General features: G+C 38.9%; 1 protein-coding gene across 1 annotated transcript in view; it reads right to left on the reverse strand.

Moving 5' to 3' along the window:
* Nucleotides 1-20685, reverse strand: part of DIAPH2 (diaphanous related formin 2) — a 285202-nt gene that overhangs the window by 73255 nt on the left and 191262 nt on the right. Inside the window, exon 27 of the mRNA XM_087972139.1 lies at nt 9540-9635. Within this exon, the coding sequence (XP_087828265.1) occupies nt 9540-9635 (96 nt within the window). The remainder of the gene's footprint in view (nt 1-9539; nt 9636-20685) is intronic.

Here is a 20685-nt window from a genome sequence, read left to right on the forward strand (position 1 = left end):
GTTAATTGGAAGACATTTGCACTATTACTGTTTTCTGTAGCTGGCTAAGTGATTGTTTCTTATAAATTATGAAGGTTTTGAGGTCTACTTTATGAATGTGTAATGGATATTTTTTTTTAAAAAAAATTCTCCACAGAATTCTCTACTTGGCAAGTCAATAACGTATTGCATTTCAGTAGCAATAAATAGACAGGAAAGATTTTGCATGATTAGATAGTGGATATCAATCTGAAACAAAAATAGAAATCATATACAGCTAGTCCTCAACTTAGAACCATTCGTTTTTATGGCCATTTTTCATACTTACAACAGTTGTAGCATGTGATCAAAATTTGGACCCTTGGCAATTGACTCATACTTATGACCGTTGTCCTGGGGTCATGTGCTCCACTTTTGCGACCTTCTGACAAGCAAAGTCAATGGGGAAGCCAGATTCATTTAACAACTGTTGTTAGTAACTTAATAGCTGCAGTGATTCACTTAAAAACGATGGCAGTAATAACTGTCTCGATTAGCAAAATTGGAAATTTTTTGGTCAACATTTTCAACAAAGTTGGAGTAAGGGAATCACAGACACAACTCAGTAGAAATAAGCATGCAAACAAGGGTTTACAGATTCCATGGGTGTCTTGATTTCCAGCTGGTAACGATTTGTGACTAAAATTCTGCCCCCAATTGTGGCTATAAGTCAAGGATTGCCTGTATATCCAAATTTTATATCAACATAGTTTTTATATAGCGTGGCCTGGTTTTGGTCTTTGCTCCCAACACTTGCTGTATTACCTATTGTCACTTTATCTCAAATGACAGCATTTACCTGCAAAAGCACAATTTCATCCACAAACTAGAAAGTAGCACTACTGTTGTTATCCAATATCTTTATAATTTGGGAAACGCTCCCCAGTCACCTGCTGTGTGTTTTAACAGATTTCAGTTTCACTCAATCCCTCTCTCTTTCCTAGCTTAATCTTCCTGAATTCAGCATTGGACAAACAACTGAGAATTGCATGAAACGAAGACGATTGTCTCAAGAGCTGAATTTCCGATCGTTACTATATTAAAGTGCCAGTTTGATATCGCGAAGCTTCCCTCCATCCATTCCTGCCATCTTATTCGGTTTTGGATATCCCTCTCACTAAACACATGCTCCAAATGCAATTATTTTTGAGAACTGGCATATGAAATTCAATGGCAGCCGTGGGAAAAAGAGACTTCATAGAGTCAGGTTGGTATCCTGTCATCCGTAGAAATTAAGCAGAACACCTATCATATGTTCTGAGTGAAATAGTTTCAGTGGTTTTTATTGGGACTTTCTCTTGAATTAGCTGAGTTTGCAGGGTCAGTAAATGAAAGAGACAAGGCAATGTCTCATGATTTACTAGTACAACCAAGAAGTGACAGTCCGAGTAGCTAGCTAATTGTGGAAGACACCTAGATAAACAGGTAGATAGGTTCTTACTTGAGGGACAAACCAGCAGAGAGTCCCAGTAGGTTAGATTGGGAAGTAAAGAAGAATCCAGAGGAAGGAAGTACAATGGTTGACTTACAACCATGCATTGAGGGACTGTTCAAAGTTACAATGGCCCTGAAAAAAAGGATCATTTTTCACACTTGTGACTGTTGTAGCATCCCTACGGTCATATGAACAAAATTCAGATGCTAGGCAACTGGTTTGTATTTATGACGTTTGCAACGTTCTGGGATTATGTGATCTCTTTTTTTGCAACCTTCTGACAAGCAAAGTGTGCACATAGCTTTACTAGGTGAGACAACCCAGGAGCAGTAACAGCAAACCAAGGTTTGTAATAAATAGTGGTTTTATCTACAAAAGAATACATATTATACATATATGTACTACAGGCAGAAGCAGAAAATTACAGCAGGGAAGAGACACCCTAATAGGGCCTCTTATTATTATAAAGGTGACAGGATTCTAGCATTTATCCCCCTCAATTAAATAGAGTAATGGAATGAAGAATGAATAGAATAGAATAGAATAGAATAGAATAGAATAGCTATTGGATTGAAGTATAAGAATAGAATAGAATAGAATAGAGTAGAATAGAATAGAATAGAATAGAATAGAATAGAATAGAATAGAATAGAATAGAATAGAATTCTTTACTGGCCAAGTGTGATTGGACACACAAGGAATTTGTCTTGGTGCAAATACTCTCAGTGTACATAAAAGAAAAGAGACATTCGTCAAGAGTCAAGGATCATAAGGCACAACACTTAATAATAATCATAGTGTACAATAAGCAATCAAATCATACTAGGAAACAGTCAATATAAATCGTAAGGATATAAGCGACAAAGTTACAGTCATACAGTCACAAGTGGGAGGGGATGGGTGATAAGGAGTGATGAGAAGATTAATAGTAATAGTAGTGCAGACTTTGTAAATAGTTGAACAGTGTTGAGGGAATTATTTGTTTAGCAGAGTGATGGCTTTTGGGAAACAAATCATGAGTCTCGAGTCAAACTTCCAAAACTTCAAAAGGATTTATTGGGAGTTAATATGTCTGCCACTGCCTGGGTGTAGCTGACTCTGAGACACATCATTCGTTGTCACCCTTGACCCTGGTTCCCCCCCTCTCCCCGGGTGTATCATAATTCATATTCTCAAAATGGGACACATCCATAGGCAAGAGTCATCAATCATGCTCTCCAGTTAGAATATTGAGCAGCAGAAACTTCAGTCACCTAGTTACTATCTTTAAAAACATTTATGGAATGCAGTTTCGGATTAACAAGCTGCTATACTGCTCCCCCCTCCCTTTCCATTGGCAACTCTAAGGCAACCGTATAAATATTTTAGGAGTTGACAACAGGCTCTTAAAAGGATAACAACCAAAAACCTTGCTGGCTCATTCCAATCATTGCGTCATTTCATCAGCTAGTCAGCTCTTAAATTACTACCCCGATACAAAAATCTATGGGCAAGTAACTTAATAACTGTGTTACTGACTTAACAATTGGAATGATTCACATAACAACTCTGGTAAAGATAGGTCATAAAACAGGACAAAACTCAATAACTGTCTTGCTTAGTAATGGAAATTTGGCCGGGGAGGGCACTCAATTCAAGAATCATCTGTGCTTTCAAACCATTGCCAAGATGTAGTTAAACTTGGCTCAAAGGAAATTTTTATCTAGACAAAAGTATTGGGGGTGGATAGAAAAAAAAACCTGAGGGTTTAATGGCATTCGGGGCTAACGGATGTGAAATAATAGTGTGTTACAGGAGGCAGATTAAGCACAAGTTATGACATTTATTAACAGCTATTATGTTTTAGGAAAATTAGGTAGCAAATCACCTCCGTACTTTAATAAAATGCTGTTGATCGTATCACTACTGTAATGAAAAAGCTGCTTCACTTTCCCATTCTCATTTTGCACAAACAAGGTTTGAAGTAACGCGCAGACAAATCTTTAGTTACAGTGTTCTCTTTGTAAGGGCATAGATCATAAAATTAATTACATTCCCAGAGTAAAATTGATCGGGGCCAAATGTTTTTCTGTCTGAAGTATTTCAAAGGAAAAATGGCTGGTCACAAGTATATCAGCCTCATTAAAATATCACTTTGGGAAAACCGAAAATGCAAAGTAAAAATGGAGAGCAGCAGTCCCGAAAACTTAAGTAATAAAACAAATGTTCTGGAAGATAAATTGGCTTGTGTAATCCTTTCCTAGCATGGCTTCCACTAAAGAGAATTTGTCAAATAGTTTTCTTGTTTCCAGTTAACGTGTGTTGTTCTTGCTGTTCTCCGGGGTACTTAATATTGACAATATAGGTGGAAGCCACTTGTAAAATACTAAGCAGGTAGCATAACATGTCTTTTGAAAGAAACTCTCTCCTCTCCAACATCATTTACACTTATTGAACTCAGAGGTTTTCCTGCTTTAAAGCTTCACTCAGCAGGAACCACAGAAGTATGTGAAGAAAAGTAACAAAGGAAGCAATCAGATTAATGCGACTCTACTTTAATCTCATTAGTGTTGTCAAGAACCTTCTTTTGAAGTTTCCTACGGAGTTCCTCTTGTCTTTATTTTCCTGCACTTGCATGTGTGAGGCTGAGAGCAAAACCACCTTAAAATATAAATGTGATACTACAGTTGTGTTGACCACATGCAAATTATTCTCTCTTTTCTGTCCACCTGGTGGCCAGGATCCAACAGGATATAAGTGAACTACCTGGAAAATCAAAATCTGGCGATTGAATTCCTAGTTTATTTGGCTTGTTTGTTTTTTTATTGTGGGGAATTGGTTTTTTAAACATTATTTTGAGTGTGTACTTCTGTTATCCTTAAGTTAACCACAGACATCTTAAATTGTTCCAGCTCATATGTACTAGGGAAGTGCAAAGCTTCAGAGATGGATGCTTCTCCTTTGCTCTTCAAAATGGCTGTGATGAAGTGGAAGAATCTTTATTCTTTACTATCCAGAGGGTAGGGCTGGAACCAATGGGATACAACTTCAAGGAAGAGGGGGTTAGATTTCATATCAGTGGAGCTTATTGGCTATACAACTTGCCAGCCATATCTATATGCCATACTAGAGTATCCATTCTCTGTTTGAAGACTTCTGTTGATGGGGAAAAAAATCACCATTTTATACAGTGCCTTGGTCTACTGGCTGAGAAGGGAGATAGACTAGATCAGTGTTTCTCAACCTTGACAACTTTAGGAAGTGTGGACTTCAACTTCCAGTATCCCAGAATTGTGGGGGTTGAAGTCCACACTTTCTAAAGTTGTCAAGGTTGAGAAAGACTAGACTAGATGTCTTTCAATGTCCTTTCAAACTCTACAATTCTATGTATGAGTTTACAGGAAACTCTTTGACAGATTATGTTGGAAAAGTAATTAGGACCGATGTGAAACATGTCCATAAAAACAACTACAATATGTTATTGGCATGGTGGGAAGTACCAGTCTGGAGAAAATTGTGGCTGCTTTGCTATAAGGCCTTGCATTCCACAACTGTAGAATATACACCACAGCATCTGTATGTAATACAGAAACTCTACCAACCAGAAGCATCTTGGTTCAGATTACAATATGTAATGTCTATCTTACAGCCTCAAGAGTTAGTAACTAAACCACTTCACGGTGATAACTACTCTGCAGCAGGAAGGAAATTACAGCATGGAGTAAGCCTGCCAATGGAATATTTCTGAACTAGGACATTCCTAAAAGGGCAGCAGCTATTAATGTTTCTAGAAGTTTAATTTTATAGTAAAAGATTTAGCAGCATAGAGAAAAGCAAAAAAAATAAAATAAGAAAAAGTTAGCTTCGAAGGAAAAGAAATAACTTAAGCTAATATTAGAGGGAATATATTTCAGAATTGCTCTTGTTTTATCATCTCATAGCTTGTGGCTAGGATAAAAGGTCACAGATAATTGGTGAAAGTATGATGAATGCCTTCCAAAAATTGTCCCTTTCATAGTTTTAGCTGAAGCAGGACATGCAGAATTGTTAAAGGAACAGGCATTTTAGGATGTACTGACATTTTGAATTATTGAATCCCTACATCACTGACTTTAAAAAGTCTATAGAAGATGCAGAATTTACATTAAATTCTTCCTATGCCCAAAACATCAGTCATGTACTGTATGTGGGAGGGAAAACACTCACAGGTGAAAAATGCATAGACCATGTGATTCATCTCAAGTGTATGTGGTACAAATATACCATGCAAACATCATATTTGTAAAAAGTTAATTAAAATGCATTCCCACCATTAAAATATGAAATAAATATCTGCTGAAGCAGACATTTCATTAAAAACATGCCATACAGTTCAATTCAAATAAATCTCTCTCTACACACACCCAAACACAGACATATAATAGAAAGCTAGATGTATAAACACAAACTTCTTTCAGCTTGATATAGGCTGCAATCTTATACCTACTTAGGAAGATATCCAAAAATTAAGCATTATGAAAAAAATAGAACTTTAGGAGAAAGACAAACAAATCATAGAGGTTGTTCTTCTGAACTGCAGTATCCATCAAACATTTCATTGGGAAATGATTCTTTCCAACAATGCCAAACTTTGAATTTGACTTCAAAAGATGTTTGGAACCACGGGAGGCAGCCAAATGATCCCAAGAAAATACACAGTTGCTTTAAAGAGCTTCAGATAGGTGGATATCTGAAGCTGTTTAAAGCAGCTGTGTTCTATGTTGATATGCAATAGAGATATTTGGACATGAAAGATTGATATGTAACATTTTTAATGGCATTCCTATTTGAATACAGGCATCATCTATCTAGCTGAAGCTTTTGGGTTTTGTCATGTAATCTTCAAAATGCACAAACTACTAAATGACATTTGAGTACATTCAGATGGGATCAATATTACCACCTCCTAGCTAATTTAGTTTATTGGGGAATTGGGGAATTTGAAGAAACCTTCTTTGAAACTATCAGATGACATTAAGTCAGTAAACAAGTGAGAGAGAACACAACCTCTTGTCTTAAATCTTCCATGATACAGATACAGATAATCAGAGTTGGAAGGGACCTTGTAGGTCATCTAGTCCAACCCCCCGCCCAAGTGGGAGATCCTACACCATTTCTGACAAATGGCAGTCCAATCTCTTATTGAAAGTCTCAACTGATGGCGCTCCCACAACTTCCGAGGAGAAGCTGTTCCATTGGTTGATTATTCTCACTGTCAGAAAGTTTCTCCTTGTTTCCAGGTTAAATCTCTCCTTGTTCAGTTTCCATCCATTATTCCTTGTCTGGCCTATAGGAGCTTAAAAAATAGCTTGACCCCCTCCTCCCTGTGGCAGCCCCTCAAATATTGGAAGACCACTATCATGTCTCCCATGGTTCTTCTCTTCCCTAGACTGGCCAGGCCCAGTTCCTGCAACCGTTCATTGTATGTTTTAGCCTCCAATCCCCTAATCATCCTTGTTGCTCTTCTCTGTACTATTTCTAGAGTCTCAACATCTTTTTTATAATGTGGTGACCAAAACTGGATGCAGTACTCTAGGTGTGGTCTTACTAAGGCTTTATAGAGTGGTATTAGTACTTCCCTTGATCTTGACTATATCTCTCTGTTAATACAATTTAGGATTGCATTAGCTTTTTTGGCGGCTGCTGCACACTGCTTGCTCATATTTAGCTGGTTGTCCACTAAAACTCCAAGATCCCTCTCACAGTTACTGCTACTGAGCCTGGTTTCACCCAGTCTATATGTGTACTTTTAGTTTTTACGTTGGACTATTCAGTCTTTGTTAATTGATTCTTTTTCTTTGCTAATTTCATCACAAGTTAATCATGATGACCTTCTGAAATAATTAAGTTGATAGTACATAACTCTACAATGTCCTTTTAGGAACTTGCCTACTGATTTATCCTTAAGGATTGCTGTTAAAAATAAACATGGCCCTAGGAACATGAATACAAACAGAAGGAGGAAGAAGTAACCATATTCTCCACTCATATAATAATTCACAGATCTTCTGAAACTGAGAGCAGGGATTTACTGTACAATTTTCCAGCCTTTACATTTTGATCTTCGTTCCATATAAAACATAGATACATATGTCACAGTGCAACCCCCCACTATGTACATATTTACATCAGATGTTGGATTGCAAATATGTAAGGGAATAACATGGTATCACCCTGCACATGCAAACATTTTTTTATGAAATAAACTTTATAAAAAATTAAAAAGAAAAATATATATACAATGTATAAGATACAATGTTTCATTGCAAATGAAACCAATATACAAATACAAATATAAACATAAAACATATATATTTCTAATCAGCTAAGATGGTGTGATCATTTATTGAAAACAATTTTACTAATATTCATTTTCTATTTTTGGTATATGATCTTAATCTAACCACTTCATTTTTCAAATCTTTATCTTTTAATTTTGTGGTTTTTCTCCTTAATCCAATTATACTATTTTCCCCAAGTTGTACTATATTTTGAGTCTACCTTATCCCTAAGTTTTTATGTAAGTAGGTTCATTTCAGCGCAGTCAAGAACTTTCTGAATTATCAAATTATTTGTTGACATTTGGTCAGCCTTCCAGCATTGTGCCAACACAATTCTTGCTGCTGTAATTATATGGAGAATTAAGTATTTCGTTTCTTTTGCATAGTCCCCTTTTAACATTCCCAACAAAAATGTTTCGGCCTTAAATTCTAATTGTATATTTGTAATTTCTTTTATCCAAATTCTAATTTTTTCCAGTACTTTTTTTACTTTTTGGGTAAAGCCACCAAGCGTGAAAGAAGGTACCCCTCATTTGCTTACATTTCCAACAAGTCGGATTTAAGTTTGGGTACATGTACATGCAAACTTTTATCTGTGGCCTTCCTTAACACCAGGGTTGTCAAACACAATTTCATTGGGGGCTGCATGAAGGTTGTGTTTTATCTTGGGGGGGGGCAGGGGGGCATGGCCATTGGCATGGCCAGCTCACTGTCACTCGTATCAGGGGTGCCTGTGGTGGTCTGAGCACTTTGCCAGCGAAAATGGGCTCCTGAGATCCGTTTTTGGCTGCGACGGCCTCCTACAAGTCTCTGCCAGTCGAAACAGAGCTCGTGAGGGGACAATCCTCCCAAGTTCTGTTTTCGCTGGCCTAGGGTTGCAGGAGGCCATCACAGCCCAAAACGGAGCTCGGGAGCATGTTTTCGCTGGCAGAGGCATCACGGGCCGGTCCTTTGCTGTTTCCAGGGTGGCCCTTTGGGCCAGATCTAAATACCCTGCGGGCCGGATCTAGCCCCCAGGCACCCCGCCTAGACACCCATGCTTTTTAGGTTGACCAAATTTAGAAATTTTTGATCAGTCTGAAAAAAAAAAAAAAAAGAAAGAAAGAAAGAAAGAAAGAAAGAAAGAAAGAAAGAAAGAAAGAAAGAAAGAAAGAAAGAAAGAAAGAAAGAAAGAAAGAAACGGCGGCTTTCTAGTAAATTATGATTTATTTAAATCACATTTCCAGACTCCAATGAGACGGCCAGCAATGGCAGACCACAAATCAAACTCAGAATAATGGTACATGAGGGATCAGAGAAGAGAAACCTGCTACGTGCCATCATTTAGCACTTATTAAAACAACAACAACTCAGGAATGTTCGTTAGTGTGCATTTTAATGAAATTAATAGTCTGAAGGACAAGGTACAAATTTACCCATGAAAAAATGAAGATTGATCGTTTTTATAGGCTGAGGATTGCGGTTGACTCAATTTAATTATTTGGAACATTTTTAATGATTTGCCACAAACTCCGGAGCATTATTTACATTCATTTACAGTGGTATCAATCAAAACAGAAGCTCCTTGAACTTTGGATGTTTTTTCTGAGGCGGTTATTATAATTATCCCATTACATCCGTTGATTGCACACAGGATGTCCTGCTGGCAATTCATTTCTACACCAAAAGATACTTCCATTGAAACTGATAAGGGGCTTCCCCGTAAGAACCTTGCCCTATGACTGCTATGCTTTCAAGTAATAAACTGTAATGTTAGACCCTGCCCCAAATGCAATTGTTTGTCCTACCTTGAGGCCTTGGCATTCGTTTTCTGCGATCCCTGAAGGCTTCTCCAGACTGCAGTGCTTCTAACAGATTATCCATCACTCCTGTCTCATCCCCTTCTGTGAATCACAGAAAAAAAAGTCAAATTAATTGCTTTGCAATTAAGGCTGGGGGGGGGAGAGACAAAGGATAAGGAAAGCAAAAGTAAGGTTACATTTGCATGACAAAAAGCACCGGATTAAGGACATATATGACAGGGCTATGCAAGCTGTTAAATTCCATGCAGAGCTATTGACTAGTTCGCTTCTAAAGTTCTATTAAGTGGAATTGATATTCGCTTCTGTTTTTTAAGACCTTGTTTTTTTATCTCATTGATAACGTGGACCACGGACAAATATACAGATGTTAATTGGCAGCTGCTGTTATCCCGTTCATATCTGTAGATTCCCTAAGGATGAAGCTGGGAAATCTTGCAGCAGAATTAATACATGTTAAGAAATTCACTGATTGTGGCACTATCAACATCAGTTTAACCCTACAGTTAATGACGAGAAGGCTTGTTCCACTATTTTTCGATGCAAACAGAGAGCTTCTTCATTTTAATGAAAGTGTAAATACACATAAACAAGCATCTGCTTGTACCTGTCAGTTTCATTTAACTATCAAAAAAAAAAAAAAAAAAAAAAAAGCGATTGCAAGCAAGACTTTTGTTTCTATTAACCTGAGACATTAAAATCACACTTTATACTTCTCATTTCTCTCCTCTCCTATCTTGTTCATCATTATTCACTCAGACATAATTTTACTAGAATTTGTTTATTCTGATAGAGAAATTGTGAGTAGGTCCATAAAAAGAAAAAACCAACTGTTCAAAAATAAACAGGCAGATATTTTTTTCTTCCTAAAGCAGGGAGCGTTTGAGTTGTAAAGGTGTTTAAAAGTCTGAGGCATTCAGGGAAGCGGGCTGAAGATTTTCACTTCTTTAATCATTAATTATTTGCCTATTCATCACTGGCATTTTTAATTTCAATTTATTTTATTCTGAGAGCTTCAAACAGCTTTTGGCAATCTTGAAATGCAGAACACACTAATACTGAAACAGTCATAGAAGACCAGTCAGCCATGTTCCTTCTTTTATCCGCACAAGATTACAGAGTCAGCTTCAAATAACAAAAGATAGAGTGATTTTCTTGTACCCATTAGTGGATTGACTAATCAAATAAAGATTAAGATTAAGGCCACATAAGTTTACATCAATTTAATTTGTCTGCATAAATTTATCATTAAGCTAAGTACAACAAACATCACTTAGTAGGGACTACACTATATAAAGTATTAAATATAAAGTTTCCTATTCAGTGAAATATTTAAATAAAAACAATGTAAGAGAATTGTAGTGTATCCATATACCTATTTCTACGACAAACTGCAGATGGAAATGAACAATACATATATGTATATCCATGGGTATGCAAAGATGTAAAGGCTTAAACTTGCTGGAAGCAAAATAGCAATAGCACTTATATACCGCTTCACAGTGCTTTGCAGACCTCTCTAAGCATGTCACATCTTGCTCCCAATGGGTCCTCATTTTTACCGGCCTCGGAAGCATGGAAGGCTGAGTCAACCTTCAGCTCGTCAGGATCGAACTGCTGGCAATGGGCAGAATTAGCCTGCAATACTGCATTCTAACCACTGTGCCAAAATACACCATTTCTTGGTATTAGAAAATTCCCTTGGTGGGTACAATAAGACAATCATACAATGATGGAGGAGGAGGAGGAAGAGGAGGACGAGGAGGAGAGCTAGACAAATGCTGGAGAAACAACCACCATGAAAAGAAGCAAACACAGACGACCATCAACCACTCTAGTGAAGAAAGGGAAAGAACTATAGTTTCAGTGGTCTTTTGAACACAACCTGAGTGGATCCCAGATATATTGGGAGGTTGGGTGTTTCAGAAAGCAGGTGCTGTGGCAGAGAATGCAACAGAGAGGCAGTATGGCCTAGTGGGTAAGGCACCAGGCTAAATGCTAGCAGACAATGAGTATCAGTCCCACCTTAGTTATGAAAGTCAACTAGGTGACTTTGGACCAATTACTAGGAGGTGGTGAGCTCTAGTTCAGTTTTAGGCATGGCAGCCATCTAGGCAACTTTGGACAAATCACCAGGAGACTTGAGTTCTAGTGCCATCTTAGGGATGCAAGCAGGCTGAGTGACTTTAGACAAATCCCTCTCCCTCAGATCAATCCATCTGACAAGGTTGTTGTAATGGGGAAAATAGGAGAAAGGAATGTTGTGTGTGTTCATTACCTTGAGCTATTTATACAAATACTGTGTTTCCCTGAAAATAAGACCTGTCTTATAATTTTTTTTCCACCAAAAAAGGCACTAGGTATTATTTTGGGGGGATGTCATCGACTGACTAACCTCACTTGCGCACGTCGCCCCCCTGGCCTCCTTTTTGTTGTCAGGGGCTTTCAGGAACATCTTCTTCTGTGGCCGGCAAGGGTTTCTGGCCTCTGCAGCCGATAACAGAGCTCCAGATCGATTCAGAGCTTTGTTCTCAGCTACAGAGGATTTCAGGAAAGCCTTGCCGGTTGCTGAAGAAACGGGCCGGCAAGGCAGGTGTCGGGGTGTGCGAGGCCTGGCTACAACTGTCCAAAGCTAAGTAGTAGGGCAGCTCCACCACCCTCCATCCCCACCCTAGCTTAATTTTTACCCGTGCACCCTGGAGTGGGCGGGATCTTAATCAGGGCTTATTTTGGGGGTAGGGCTTATATTGGGCACACATGTATAAATCAAGCTAGGACTTACTTTCAGGGTAGGTCGTATTTTCGGAGAAACGGTGTAATAAAAGTGAGGTATAACTAGGTAAGTGATCAAGAAGGCAGAGTTCCTAAGTCCCATCAGGTGACAGGCTTAACAGATTGGTGAAATATGGTTCATGGCAGAACAAGAGAGCTATCTAGTTCCAAACATAAGTCTATTCCTGAAAGGATAACATAACCCACTTTTTGCCAGGAGCAGCTGCTTCAACATGATGTTCTTACAACCTCCTATTGCAATTTACATTTCTCTCGCCATAATAAGTAGGAAGGAATTAAATAATGTTGAATGACTGTGTTCCTGCTTTAGAAAACATATAAAATGCAATATTACTTTTTTAGACTAATTACCAATTTGGTGAAAACTAATTTTCTATTGAATGCTTCCAAAGTCTTCAAGTATATTTTAAAAGCAACAGAGAGAAAGAGGGGGGAAACCCGAACATTAGAAATCCTTTATAAATTGATCGCATCCCTGTTAAAAGAGGCCCACTTAATTGCTCATAAAAGCTATTTGCTTAAAGTGGATTTTTTCTATTCTAGAACAAGGAACTATTCAAGACATTGGAGCACTCTGCTCCACTTCATAACCAATGATAGTTTATAGCAATTTGGGAATGAACAGAACAAGGTATCAGATAGAGATCAAATCGGTGCCTCCTTCAATCATACCAAATTTCTCACCTACAGGAATAACAGTATGGATCTGACATTTAATCCATCTCAGGAGCAGCTCAAAGGGATTAAACTAGGTTTGCTTTTCACAAATATAATTTATTGGGAATGTCAGTCCTTGCACAAAGCAGCAGATGTTTTTGAAGCATTTTGTAAGTCCTGGGAAGCAAGCAATTTCAGCATAGTTCACAGACTGCTAATTAACCTAATGAAATGTCTTATAAGATTGGAAACCAAAGGCTGGGATATCGATGACATAAATCAGCATTCTGATGATATTCATGTATGTATGTATGTATACAGGGATGGAGTGGCTCAGTGGCTAAGATGCTAAGCCTGTCGATCAGAAAGGTCAGCAGTTCGAATCCCTAGCACCGCATAACGGAATGAGCTCCCATTACTTGTCCTAGCTTCTGTCAACCTAGCAGTTTAAAAGCATGTAAAAATGCAAGTAGAAAAATAGGGACCCCTTTGGTGGGAAGGGAACAGCGTTCGGTGCGCCTTTGGTGTTTAGTCATGCCAGACACATGACCATGGAGATGTCTTTGGGACAGCGCTGGCTCTTTGGCTTTGTAACGGAGATGAGCACTGCCCCCTAGAGCCAGAAACGACTAGCACGGATGTGCGAGGGGAACCTTTACCTTTACATGTATGTAGGTGTGTGTGTATGTGTTTCTTAAGCCTTCAAATAATTCATCGCCATCAGTAGATCAATACGAGGAATGGTTGCAGAAACTGGGCATGGCTAGTCTAGTGAAGAGAAGGACCAGGGGAGACATGAGAGCAGACTTCCAATATTTGAGGCGCTGCCACAGAGAGGAAGGGGTCAAACTGTTTTCCAAGGCACCTGAAGGCCAGACAAGGAAAAACGGATGGAAGCTGAACAAGGAGAGATTCAACCTGGAAATAAGGAGAAACTTTTTGACAGTGAGAGCAATCAACCAATGTAACACCTTGCCTTCAGAAGCTGTGAGAGCTTCATCACTGGAGGCTTTCAAGAAGAGATTGGACTGCAACCAGCATGTATTTATGATGCTTGCAGGATCCTGGGGTAACATGATCATCATTTGCAACCTTCCCATTGGAAGCTTTTCTTCCAAGAAGGAAAGTCAATAGAGGAGTCTGAATTTGCTTAAGGATCATGGGAATTGCTTCAAAACTTCAGTGTTTCACTTAACAACCGTAACAAAAAATGTTGTAAAATCAGGGATGACTTGCTCAACTATCACCTTGCTTAGTAACAGAAATTCTGCTGTCCATTGTGCTCGTGAGTTGCAACCATTATAGCTCTAAGGATGGGGAAGAAGGTCTTCAAACCATCTAGAGAAGTTTGAGGAATGGTGTGTAGAGAAGAGAAAGGACAGGCAAGAAACTCAACTTATGGACTTCCCAGGAAACCTGACAATTGTATCAGGTGTCCAGATTCCATTTCAGAATTATTGATCAGCGTTTCCTTGACAAATTTCACAACAGAAATCTCAGCTAAGCACCCATTTAATATTAAAAAAACACACACTCTCATTCATCTTACACTTAATTCTGAAAGTATGATTTCCACTTGACACTGTGATAAACTAAACAATAGAAAAAAAGCTTCCCCCCCATTTATTACCGTGTCAAGTGAGAATCATAATACTTTCAGCATTAACTGCAAGACAAATGAGAATCTCTTTATATTAAAACATAGGTGGGTTCGGGCAAATTTTCAAAACAGACAGTGACAAATGGAAGTTCGTTCAGGCAAAGAAACCAGGATGATGAAGAGTTTTGAAACCACATCTTACAATAAGTGGTTAAAGTTTCTGGGTAGACGTAACTTACAGAATAGGTGATTGACGGGAGATGCCATAGCAAATATCTGAATGGCCTTATCCTATAATTCTCCAGAGGACAGGATTAAAACTACGAGAAATGAAGTTCCAGCTAAATATCAAGAGATTATATGAGTTGTCCATCAAGGGGAAGAATGTATGTATCAAACATGTGTTCTCATTGATTGGTTGATTGATTAGGTGGTGGGTGGAATATAGCCATCTATTTCATGAATGTGTGCCTGGGCAGCTAACAACGGTTTAACAATATAATATAAAAAATACCCATCATGACCAATTACAAAGACACTGCCAAATAACCCATCCACAGGAAAGGTAAGGTTCAATTACTCTCCCAAGTCCCATGCCCAGGAAGACAAGGTTTCCTGAAAAGTGAGCCTGATCAGGGTCAACTTAATTTTGAGCGGCATGGTGTTCCAAAGGCCAATCACCAGGAGACGGTGAGTTCTAGTCCTGTTTTAGGAATGAAAGCCGGCTGGGTGACTTTGGGCAATCACCAGGAGACAGTGAGTTCTAGTCCTGCCTTAGGAATGAAGGTTGCTTGGGTGACTTTGGGCCAATCACCAGGAAATGGTGAGTTCTAGCCCTGCCTTAGGAATGAAAACCAGCTGGCTGCCTTTAGGACAATCACCAGGAGATTATAAATTATAGTTCTCTCTCAGCTCATAGTGTCCGCTCAGACGACAAGCTGGTTGATGAATTCCTGCTGCAGCCAATGGATCAATATGTTAATAAAAAGAAGAAGAAGAAGAAGGGAAAACATCAGGAAGAAACACCCTAACATATTTTAAATTAAAATAGCACAGGCTATCCAAACACAAATAGGAAAGCATCTGTTCGGATTGTAAAAGGATGTGAATCCTCTTTATATCTCCATGAAAAGACTTGACTGCAGGGTGGTATATTTTGGGGGTTTTTGGGGGGAGGGGAAGGGGGTCAGGAATGCACTAAGTTGAAATATTCAGGGTTATTCCAAGGAGATCCTTCAGAATGGACAAACAAAATGTTAATTACACAGCGCCACAAATATAGTCAGGAAGGGCAATTTGGGATTTGGGTCCTCATCAAAAATGGATATATATGCAGAAAACTTGCAGAAAGCTTGAGAACACAGGGTGACCTATTAATACGGCACATACTTTACAGAGTGGTGGGATAATTAATCTGTGTCACTCTAGACAGGAAAAAAAAAAAGGTAATCGTCTTGATATATTTTTCTCCCTTCCCAGTAAATTATAGATGAACAACTAAATACTGGTTTCTGTCATTTTCAACTTTCTATATCAATGTAACAATATTAAATATTCTGTTTTCTTTGCCTGTTTCCCTGGAGATAAAGAAATTAAAAGTGCAAGGATGCATTCTTGAAACACTGCTACGCACAGTAATATATTTAGATTGAAGTATTTTCTAGAATTGTAGAGAAAGATTATGTAATATTTTAAAATGAGAATGGTGAACCCTATTATAGCTGGGTTTTAAAACGTTTGAAACCATATGTCAAGGTCTTTTCTTCTCCCTTTTTTTCCGAATTATCTGTAAAACAATTCGAGAAGTAGTCATATCTATCTGGCAGAATTAACCATATGAACGCAGTTTGAGAGAGATGCTGTGGCTTTTAAGAATGCAGTACCATGAGGAAATGAACTCAGTGATTTATATATAGATGGGAAATATGTATAATTCTCCTCTCTTGCTTCACCCATGGCAAAGAAATGAGTGGCACCAGACATCATTATTTTTCCCTTAAATAAAACTGAATTGTGTGTGTGTGTGTGTGTGTGTGTGTGTGTGTGTGTGTAGAGAAAGAGAGAAAGAAGGAGGGAGGGAGAGAGGGGGAGAGAGAGAGAGAGAGAATAAAAGAATATATACTGTGTACATGATATATATTTTATAACATGAGCCAACAGTGTGAAGCAGCAGCTCAAAAAGCCAATGCAATCCTAGGCTGCATTAGTAGAGAGATAGAATCAAGATCATGTGAAGTTTTAGTACCACACTTGGTATACTGCATCCCGTTCTCATCACTACAATACAAAAAAAAAGATGTTTACACTTAGGAAAGAGTGCAGAGAAGAGCAACAAGAATGATCAGGGGGCTGGAGGCTAATATGTATGAAGGACAGTTACAGGAATTGGGCATGTCTAGTCGAATGAAAAGAAGGCTAGTGGGGACATGATAGCTCTGATCCAATATCTGAGGGGCTCCTACAATAGTTTGAGCCTACAATAGGTCAAACTATTTTCAAAGCACCAAAAGGCAAAAGGAAGCAATGGTTGGAAACTAACCAAGGAGGGAAGCAACCTAGAACTAAGATGAGAGAAATTAACCAATGGAATAGGCTTCAGAGGTTGTGGGTGTTCCATCACTGGAGGCTTTTAAAGACACTGGACATCCATTTGTCTGAAATGATATAGGATTGCCTGCTTGAGCGAAGGGTTGGATTAGAAGACCTCCGAAGTTCCTTCCAACTCTATTATTCTATGTTCTGTTCTACATAACTCATTGCTTAACAACATACCTTTTTGGCTCAATTGTGGTCTCTACTGCCTTCCACTGACAATGCTCAATCTACTGCTTCTATGCTTATTATATATGCTTCAATGCTCACCTGGTGGATTTCTCACTGTGCTCCTAAACTCATTTATTATCCGTGTGCATCGCTGAACTGAATACGTGTTTTCTCCTTTTTGATGGTTTGACCACAACCTTGATATATGCAGCAATGTTTTATAATGTTTCTATATCCTGACCTTGTCCCTTTAAGTACTTTGAGCCCTACTTGTTCCTCACAGGTGGGAGACAAACAGGTATGGAGTAAAAGGTGTTGAACAGAGACAGAATTTATTATATAGGAAGACAGCAATTATCTCAAGGACTTTGCGTAAGGGAAGAGCGTTCACAAGATCACAGTGTGTGGAGCACAAAGCAAGATGAACAATATTTGTATGGCACACTACTCAGTAAAAAGGCTCAGACTGTGCCCTGGTCTTATGAAGATAGCTGAGATCAAAATAACAGAGTTGGAAGGGACTTTGGAGGTCTTCTAGTCTAACCCCCAGCTTAGGCAGGAAACATTACATTACTTCAGTCAAATTGTTATCCAATCTCTTCTTAAAAACTTCCAGTGTTGGAGCATTTACAACTTCTGGAGGCAAGTTGTTCCACCAATTAATTGTTCTCACTGTCAGGAAATTTCTCCTTAATTCTAGGTTGCTTCTCTCCTTGATTAGTTTCCACCCATTGCTTCTTGTTCTGCCCTCAGGTGCTTTGGAGAATAGCTTGACCCCTTCCTCCCTGTGGCAGCCCCTCAAATATTGGAAGACCTCTATCATGTCTCCCCTGGTCCTTCTCTTTACTAGACCAGCCATGCCCAGTTCCTGCAACCGTTCATTGTATGTTTTAGCCTCCAGTCCCCTTATCATCTTTGTTGCTCTTCTCTGCACTCTTTCTAGAATCTCAACATCTGTTTTACATTGTGGTGACCAAAACTGGATGCTGTATTCCAAGTGTGACTTTACCAAATCCTTATAAAGTGGTATTAACACTTCATGTGATCTTGATTCTCTCCCTCTGTTTATGCAGCCTAGAACTGTGTTGGCTTTTCTGGCATCTGCTGCACACGGCTGGCTCATATTTAAATGGTTGTCCACTAGGACTCCAAGATCCCTCTCACAGTTACTACTATTGAGCAAGGTATCATCTATACTGGATCTGTGCCTTTTGCTTTTCTTGCCTAAATGTAGAGCCTTACTTTCTTCACCACTGAATTTCAGTTTGTTAGATAGCGCCCAATGTTCAAGTATTGTCAAGATCCTTCGGTATCTTAATGACTCTATGGTGGTGGCATGGAATGGTTCCTTCATCCATCCAGATCAGAGTGACCTTACCTTCAGAAATCATGTTTTAACACCCTATCAAAAAATCATCTGTCCTCGTGATGTTTCAAGACTTTTTCCCCCCCTCTTGTAATCAATTATCATGATCAATGAAATCAAAGGATGTCCAAACATGTGGTCACTGGACTGTTATAAACCAGATGGTTTTGGTGTAGGATAAAGGCATTTAGATGTCAGATAAAAGAGTCTTGTAACCACACTTCATACATTTCAGAGCTGCATTAGTTACCTAGTTCTGTCAAGGGAAGTTAAAACCGATGGATTCATCCGTTTTAACAGCAATTGGGTCTCTTTACCCCTGGATTGTTAATCAGGAGAACAGAATTAACTCTGCTGCACGAAGTACAATGAAGCTATTCACATAATGCAATTTTGAATATTAATAGACATGGGCTTAGGATTTAGCTATTTGGATGCTAATGTGTTTTCCGAGGCGAAATTCCTTGACATGCCAGATAGCCGTCAATCCCCAATAATAAACTCACCCTATTATGTTCATCTGTATTAAGGGAATGTTAATATACCTTTCAAAACAATTAATTCAACACTAATTGTAAGTGAGGCAGCTCATTCTTCCTTTTATTCTTATGCCACTAAGTTTACAGGTGATTTTAATTTCCATGGTAATCAGTGATAATGAAGATGTAAATTGTTTCTGATTAAGTAATATTTGCATCAAAATGTTTTCTAATACATTTATTGCATTAAAGCCTGTTGCTATTATGTGGGTGGCCCTGGTTTCATTCTACGTACTTATGTACCTCGTAAGAAATTTCATAACTGAATAGTTAGATAGGCTTAGTTATGCATAAGATTATAAATTCATATTGGACTGAATGCGGATTTGTATTTACCAGGTACGTAAGAGCAATTTACATTTCTTATACTCTTGCCATAATTCAAAGTGGAGCGGGGAAAAAAACCCAGTTGTCTTGTGATCTGAATTAGCAATAGCACTTAGACCTATATACCTCTTCACAGTGCTTTACATCCCTCTTTAAGTGGTTTACAGAGTCAACCTATTACCTCCCCCAACAATCTGGGTCCTCATTTTACCCCACTGAGTCAACTTTGAGCCGGTTAGGATCGAACTCCAAGCTATGGGCAAAGTTAGCCTGCAATACTGCATTCGAACCACTGTGCCACCAGGGCTCCTAATAGCAACTGCACTTAGACTTACATTCTGATTCACAGTGCTTTTACAGCCCTCTCTAAGCGGTTTACAGAGTCAGCCTCTTGCCCCCAACAATCTGGGTCCTCATTTTACCCACCTCAAAAGGATAGAAGGCTGAGTCAACCTTGAGCCAGTCAAGATTGAACTGCTGACAGTGGGCAGAATTATCCTGCAACACTGCATTCTAACCACTGGGAAGGAAGGAAAGGAAGAAGGAAGGAAGAAAGGGAGGGAGGGAGGGAGGGAGGGAGGGAGGAAGGAAGGAAGGAAGGAAGGAACTGCACTTAGACTTGTATTCTGATTCACAGTGCTTTTATTGAAAATGCTTTTCATGCTTTTATGTGAACATATTTTTTTATGCTTTTAGTGAACATATTAACAGACTTCTGTTCGCAACCAAATTGGGGGGGCGAACACAAAATCCACCTGCTTTTTGAATCAGGTCACGATTCAAAAACTGGGTGGTGAACAAAATAGGTGCGAAAATATTCCCTTTCCGCACCGATTTCCCCTTCGGCGACATTTTTTTAATTGTACGCATGTGCAGTCGGTCATGCTTCCGGACACGACCAAATCGGGTCATGACAGGAATCTGGGAACGGATTACGGTCGTGACCGGAGGCTCCACTGTATATGTCCCCAGGGAACATCATCCCCAGAGAGATAAGATTGGGCCACACTCTGACACTTTTTGTAAGGGCCTGAAGACTTAGCTTTGCTAATGGGCCTGGACACCTCAGGATGGGATGGAGCCCATCAA

The sequence above is a fragment of the Notechis scutatus genome, chromosome 10 (genome assembly GCF_049901735.1).
Source record: "Notechis scutatus isolate UNSWTSFEM ecotype Mainland chromosome 10, rNotScu1.2, whole genome shotgun sequence".
Taxonomy (NCBI): domain Eukaryota; kingdom Metazoa; phylum Chordata; class Lepidosauria; order Squamata; family Elapidae; genus Notechis; species Notechis scutatus.